Source organism: Pteropus vampyrus, unplaced genomic scaffold (genome assembly GCF_000151845.1).
Source record: "Pteropus vampyrus isolate Shadow unplaced genomic scaffold, Pvam_2.0 Scaffold202, whole genome shotgun sequence".
Classification (NCBI taxonomy): Eukaryota; Metazoa; Chordata; class Mammalia; order Chiroptera; family Pteropodidae; genus Pteropus; species Pteropus vampyrus.
In genome coordinates this window covers 1,907,244-1,914,550 of record NW_011888983.1, presented here as the reverse complement: position 1 = coordinate 1,914,550, position 7,307 = coordinate 1,907,244, and the positions used below count along the sequence as shown (strand labels likewise).

At 53.0% G+C, this 7,307-nt stretch overlaps 1 protein-coding gene across 1 annotated transcript; it reads left to right on the top strand.

Moving 5' to 3' along the window:
* The first annotated feature begins 1,131 nt into the window (after nucleotides 1–1,131).
* On the top strand, nucleotides 1,132–6,029 carry PRF1 (perforin 1). The gene is made up of 3 exons (XM_011372175.2): nucleotides 1,132–1,247; nucleotides 2,640–3,182; nucleotides 4,361–6,029. The coding sequence occupies exons 2-3, from the start codon at nucleotides 2,644–2,646 to the stop codon at nucleotides 5,487–5,489; spliced, it is 1,668 nt and encodes a 555-aa protein (XP_011370477.1). The 5' UTR covers nucleotides 1,132–1,247; nucleotides 2,640–2,643; the 3' UTR covers nucleotides 5,490–6,029.
* Nucleotides 6,030–7,307: the final 1,278 nt, after the last annotated feature.

The following is a 7,307-nucleotide window of genomic DNA, read 5'->3' as shown; positions in this document are numbered from 1 at the left end:
TTCCCATAAGAACAGGGGACACAGGAGGGGACATGAACTCAAGAGATGAGCCATCTTATGGTGTCACACGTGGTCCAGGGTCTGTGGCTATTTGTTCCCGTAACCTACACAGTAGGAGGGTGAAAACATGAGAACAGTTCCCCACTTACCTAGATGTCTCCACCTCCGGCCAGTGTGATTTTGCCCCTTAGAAGTTGCCCTGTGAGTCAATCAACCCCTGGAAACATCACCTACTCTGATCTCAGATAGGATGATGGGTGAAGAAGACCCGGAGCCTATGGTCCCACCCAGCTCTCTTTTCCAGCAGGGTCCCACAGCTGCCCACCCACCCTGTGACTACAAACACAGGCCAGGGCTGGGGACCAGCATGGCCACTGGTTCTCCTCACAAAGAGGGGAGCAGGAGACCTTGTCCTGGGGTGTGTGTTTGGGGCTCAGAGCTTGGGCTGGGATATAGGTGTGGGCAGAAAGTGGACAGGGGAGTTTAAACAATGCTTATTCCCACCCCACCCCACCTCATTGCTTAGGGAGGAAGGAATGGTCATGTGTATTAATGCTGGCTGAGGGCCAGGCACTGTTCTAAGCACTTCACACGAAGTAACTCCCCAAATTTTCCTGAGCTATGGGGTCTAAATTATTGTTATCCCTATTTTTAGTTGAGGAAACTGAGGCACAGAGAGGCTATAGAAGTTTGCAAGGCCACATAGCTAGAACACAACCAAGCTAGCCCAAGCCCGGGCAGCCCAGCTCCCAAGCCCAGGCTGTGAGCTTCTACTTTGTACTGCCTCTTATGTCTCACACATAGGACATCGTGGGTCAGAAACAGGGAAATCACCTGTTCATCAAATGCTGGCCTGTTCATCAACACCAGAGTTGAATCTTCAAATCCTCAGGCCCCTGTGTTTGCTCCATGCTAAGCCTCACTGTTTGCCCCAGGCCCCATGCCCCGGCGCTCCAGGTTGCTCTGCTTGGAGGATGAGCCTATGGCCCTCAGAGCTTGCTTCCTGAGGGCTGTCAGCAGGGCCGGATGAGGAGGTGAGGACAGGGTAGGTGCCGGTGAGGGCGGGGAGAGAGAGGGGGACCTGTGACCACAGTTGGGGGGGCAGGGCAGGAAGTAGCAGTGATGCGAACGGTGGCCTAGTGTCAAGCTGTGTGGTAACCCCGACTGGAGAACAGACACCACCACTTCAGGAGCCTCGTGTCGGGAGAGAGGTATCCGTGTAGGAGTATCTCAACATAGGACTCCAGGTATGGAGGAAGCAGGGGGTCCGGGAGGCTGGAGTCCCTGGGTGGGGACGGAGTGGCATAGGAGTGGGGCTGCTTCTTTGGAGGAAGTGCCTGATGGAGCAGGAAGTGCTATGACCTGTAAGACAAGAGACTGGGGTTCCAGACTGTGCTGTCACTAACCCTCTGGGCTGCCTCTTGTTTACTCTGGGCCTCGGTTTCCTTATATACAAAAGGAAGAGGTTAGAATACATAGCTCTAAGGCCCCTTCAAATGCTGACAGTGAAAGCTTTTAAGAAGACTGGAAACAGGCTTCCGGGAAGATAACGGGATGAGGGCCAAGATGGAGACTGAGTTCCTTGGATTAAGGATATGAACTGTGCTGGCCTCTTAAGTGGGGTAATCTGGGGGCCTTTGAAGATTCTCTTTCTCCTATTCACCTCCCTGGGGCCTGCCATGTTGCATGGAAATCCACCATTCAAGTCATTCCTTTTGGTAGGGCACAGAGGGCTCCAGCTAGAATGCAGGGGAAGTTCCTTCTATCCATAATCCCCTGTGTCTCAGAGGAACTGGCCAGTGTTGGAGGGAAAGGCTCTGAGGAGCTCAGTTTGGGTAGCAGAGAGGTTATTCCAGATCATACGCAGGAGAGCTGTGAGTCCACAGCCACCTCAAAATGAAGAAGAAACTTCTAGCTAATTGTCTAATAGTGGGCAATAGTTTGCGGTCATGACCGCGGAATTCCACACAGAATGGCAGGGAAAGCCGAAGAGGAAACTTAGCATCAGAGAGCAAGCTTAAAGGCCCCTCCCCATACAGGATCTAAGGGTATAAGCATAATGGACAGCTTTTATTCTAGAATTTAAGCTGATGTTCTCCCATGAAGCTCAGAAAGAGGGCCCCAACGGGCAAATGGGGAGAATAAAGAGGATGTACAACTTCACTTAGGAAAGAGAGAGAACGAGAGAGGTGGGGAGGGGAAAGCACGACTTGTTCTGAGGCCCAAAATGGCACTTCTCCAGAATCCAGTCTTCTCCAGAGGCCCCAGGTACCTCCCCAAATCTGCTACAGTCCCCTCCTCTGTGCACGAGCCTCCTCCTCACCAGCAGCCACTATGGTCTGGGGATGGAACCATCAGTCTGGATCTCCATTAGGCCTTAAATAGTGAAATCCTAGCAGTGGGCTTTTTCCGGCCGTGTAATTGTTGGGCAAGTCACTTCCCCGCTCTAGGCACAGCTATACAATGTGTTTTTTGCGGAGGTTGGGGAGACCAGGTTGGTAAAGGCCATTCCAGCTCTGACATTCAATGACTTAATGGATATCCCATTCCTTTCCCATTCTATAGTGTTTGGTTATCCGCCATCCTCCACACCTTTGCCCCCAGCCTTCCCGATCCCAAACGCCTCCTTGTCTCCGCAGCAACATGGCTACCTGTGTGCTCCTCTTGGGCATCCTCTTGCTGCTGCTGCCCACGCCCGTCCCTGCCCCCTGCCGCACTGCCGCCCGCTCTGAGTGCCGACGTGTTCGCAAGTTCGTGCCTGGCTCATGGCTGGCGGGGGAGGGCGTGGATGTGACCAGCCTCCAGCGCTCAGGCTCCTTCCCGGTGGACACACAGCACTTCCTGCGGCCCGATGGCACCTGCACTCTCTGCCACAACGCCCTGCAGCGGGGCGCCCTCCAACGCCTGCCCCTGGCACTTACCGACTGGCGGGCCCAGGGCTCAGGCTGCCAGCGCCATGTGGTCAGAGCCAAGCTCAGTTCCACGGAAGCCGTGGCTGAGAAGGCGGCCGGCAGCATCCGCAACGACTGGCAGGTGGGGCTGGACGTAAAACCCAAGCCCAGCAGCAGTGCTCGCGTGGCAGTGGCAGGCTCGCATTCCAAGGCGGCAGATTTCGCCGCCCAGAAAACCCACCAGGACCAGTACAGCTTCAGCACTGACTTGGTGGAGTGTCGCTTCTATAGGTGAGTGCTGGGGGTGGAGGTGGCGAGGTCTCCAAAAATGGGACTTGAATTCGGGGTGGTCTCGGATCCCTAGAATGGCAGGATGGGGATGCAGAGGCTGCTTCCGCCAGGGGGAAACCACAGTCCTGGTTCTCACACACCAGGTGGTCCAGTGCCCTGTGGCCCTGATCTGGAAGAACCCTGGGGAGGGAACAGGTTGAAGGGAAGCAAGAAAGCTGTGCTGAGAGCTCCAACACGGTACCTTCGGCCCTACTGAGCACCCAACCCCCTCTTTCCTGGGCACTGCCAGTCACCTGTGGGCAGGAGATCTGGTTACGTCCCCCCATACCTGGGCCTCCTTCATCCACTATTCATTCCTGCCCTGTCAGGCACTGTGCTGGGAATTAGGGCTACAGTGCTAAGCAAGAGCGGTCACACCGCCAGCCCTCAGGGCTCTAGGTCCCACACCTGAGCAGTGCATGGTCTCCAGGAGCAGCCCAGAGTCACCTGTCCTGATTCCTCACACTAGGAGGCCAAGTTTCCCCCGCGGTGAGACAGGGCTCCTCCTGCCTCTGTGGCCAGAGCTGTCTGGAGCCCAGCCATACTGGGCCCAATACAGGGGACAAACAGACCAAGGCCACAGGGCTAGGTCCTAATGCTAGAATACCATCAGTGTGGTATCATTTCCTTTATAAATAAATAAATAAATAAATAAATAAATAAATAAATAAATAAATAAATAAATAAATAAATAAAATGAATAAATGAAAGAAAAACTTATTTTGAAAAGGAAAAGTGACTACGGCCTTGCCACCGTGAACAAGCCCCCTCTGATCTCGAAAGCTAAGCAAGGTCAGGCCTGGTTAGTACTTGGATGGGAGACCACCTAGGAAGACCAGGTGCTGTAGGTGTAAAAAATAAAAAAATTAAGGGATTTTAAGCTGACAAGTTCCTTGCAATCTGTGAGGTCAAACAAGGGTTGCCTCGCCTAAAAAAAATTTTTAAAGAATGAAAAGGAAAAGTGAAAATCCCTATACAAAATAGGTAGGTCACTGAGGGGCTGCAGACAGAGTGGGTTTCCTGGGTTCACACCCTAGTTCTGCCGATTACATGCAACCTTGAGCAATGTTGAAGGAGTTATGGAATGCAGGAAAGACTACCCACTGCCGGGCCCACCTGATGTCTTCCTCTCCCCACAGTTTTCACCTGGTACACTCTCCCCCACTCCACCCCAATTTCAAGAAGGCTGTCAAGGCCCTGCCCCCCGACTTCAACACCTCCACAGAGTCTGACTACTTCAGGCTCGTCTCCAATTATGGTACCCATTTCATCCGCTCCATGGAACTGGGCGGCCGGATCTCGGCCCTTACCGCCCTGCGTACCTGCGAGATGGCCCTGGAAGGGCTCACAGCTGACGAGGTGGGAGACTGCCTGGCCGTCGAGGCTGAGGTCAGCATAGGTGGCCTTGCCAGCGCCTCATCGAAAATCAAGGCCTGTGAGGAGAAGAAGAAGCAGCTCAAGATGACAGACTCCTTCCACCAGGCCTACCGGGAACGCTACTCCGAAGTAGTAGGCGGTCACCACACCTCCGTGCATGACCTGTTGTTCGGGAACCACGCTGGGCCCGAGCAGTTCTCAGCCTGGGTGGCCTCGCTGCAGGACAGCCCCAGCCTAGTGGACTACACTCTAGAGCCTCTGCATGTGCTCTTGGGGAGCCAGGACCCACGGCGGGAGGCACTGAGGCAAGCCGTGAGCAAGTATGTGATGCACAGGGCACGCTGGAGGGACTGCAGCCGGCCCTGCCCTCCAGGGCAGCAGAAGAGCCCCCACGACCCCTGCCAGTGTGTGTGCCATGGCTCAGGGGCCACCGACAAGGACTGCTGTCCCCGGAAGAGGGGCTTGGCCAAGCTGGAGGTTATGAACTTCCAGGCCAGTGGTCTGTGGGGAGACATATTCACTGCCACAGACGCCTATGTGAAGGTTTTCTTTGGAGGCCAGGAACGGAGGACGGGCACAGTGTGGAATAACAACCACCCCCGGTGGGTGACAACGCTGGACTTCGGGGACGTGCTCCTGGCCACAGGGGGGCCCCTGAGGGTGCAGGTCTGGGACGCAGACAATGGCTGGGACGATAACCTCCTCGGCACCTGTGACCAGACTCCACAGTCTGGCTTACAAAATGTGGAGTGTAACCTGAATCACGGTCACCTGAGATTCTCTTACCGTGCCAAATGCTTGCCTCATCTGACAGGGAAAGCCTGCCTGCAGTACGCCCCCCAAGGGCTTCTGGGGGAGCCTCCGGGAAACCGGAGTGGAGCAGTGTGGTGAGAACAGTGGGTCTTGCGAGGACCAGTATGCTCAGACTGAAGGGATTCTCACAGCGTGGACCAGGGCCCATCTGTCTTCGTATCCCCATTAGACTGATGGGAAACTGAGGCTTTTCATCTCAGTGAGGTGGTTGAATTTATAGGCCAGCCCTGAGCCTTCCTGTCCAAACTGCCTCGGCTCTCAGATATTCTCAAGCCCAGAAATTAAGCTTAGGCCAACAGGCTATTCCTACCAGGCTGCTTGGTGTCATTCAAGACTTTCCCTTGCAGCCTTTTCTAGCGTGGTGAATTCTTCATTTTGTTAGACCTAACTCCCAGCTGCTCTGTTTGCGCTGTCTTCTTTGCCCACCAAGCTTTGTCTTCCAGACAAACTAAGAGATATCTTGACCTGTCTTGTTGTGCATACAACCAGATAGAGGACCAATAAATGTGATGTGATGGCAATCGTGATGGTGGTAGTTGTGGCAGAGGAGAGGATGGGGACAAAACTTCGACTCTAGCAACGCTATACAACGGGTCAGGCAGTTCAACCCAGGGACAGGCAGGTAATAGTAATAAACATTTTTTCCACTTTTGTTGGAAATGTAGGGACCCGAAATATTTTACTTTCCTCAGAACTCTCAAACTTGAGAATCAGCAGCATAAACTCGGTGATAAATGGCAATGGACATTCAGCTCCAAGCCGGGAGACAATAAGGAATGGTGAGGACTGTGGTGAACCGAAGGGCACGTGTCTTATCTAGAGGGGGCTGCAGCTCTGCTCCGGCCAGACATTCTCAAGAGTGTAAGCCCAGTGTTGCCAAGTCTTCTAAATTCTTAACGTAACCAGAAATCCCAATTTGATTCCTAATTGTTGGCAATTTGTTTCACCTTGTAAAAATAAACCAATGTGGGAAAACATGGTACAAGGCAAAAATGCAGACCATAATCTGGAGCAATCAGTTTGGAAACTCTAACTTCAACAGAACCTATCTGACAGGCTGAGCAGCTCTCCCCCGTCCCACAATCTGAGGAAAGAGAGCAGTGGTTCCAACAGGTGGTGTCTGAGGGCCTCCTGGCCTTGGCATACAATAAACACCAGAGCCTCAGGGTCTGATATAAAATGAAATGGTCTTTGTTCCATGCGCCTGCAACATAGACCTCAAAACAGTCCCATGGGGTGGATGGCAAGATTCAGGGTGGCCTCTTAGATGTAGTGGGTTTTGTCGGCACAGCCGTGGTCAGAGGAGCTTAGAGTTACCAGCACATCCCTCCTGATTCTCTTTGAAACTCTCTACAAATTAAGTCCCTTGAGGTTTATGTGGACCCTTAGGCTCAAAAGCCCCGAAGTGGTATTACACTGACCCTGACTCTCTTAGGGACTGGTGAGTTCTAAAAACCTGCTTGAAACCACCATTCTTACCTGTTTCCGTTCACAGCCACACACACAAACAAGAACAAAAGAGAAATCTCGAAACTTCACACTGACTACGGCACTAATTTAAAATAAACATGGGTGGAGGCTACACAGGCGGGGGAAAGCGGGGACAGGGCGGGCTTGGCTCAGGGGACAACTCTGACAAAAATGGGAGTCTCAATCGAGTACCCACATGGTCAGTGACCTCCAGGAAGGCCCTCTGCTCCTAGGGCCTTGGTTTCCCCAAAAGGACAATCTTTGTTTCACCCCCTTCTCAGGACTGTTTGGAAGAGGGCAATGAGCCTTTCTAGAAGGTCAGTGCTATGGAAGGGGTCCTGAAAGGACATCTGGTTAACGCTTTTGATTTTACCTATAGGGAAAGTGAGGCCCAGAAGAAGAGATTTAACTGTGGTTACAGAGGTT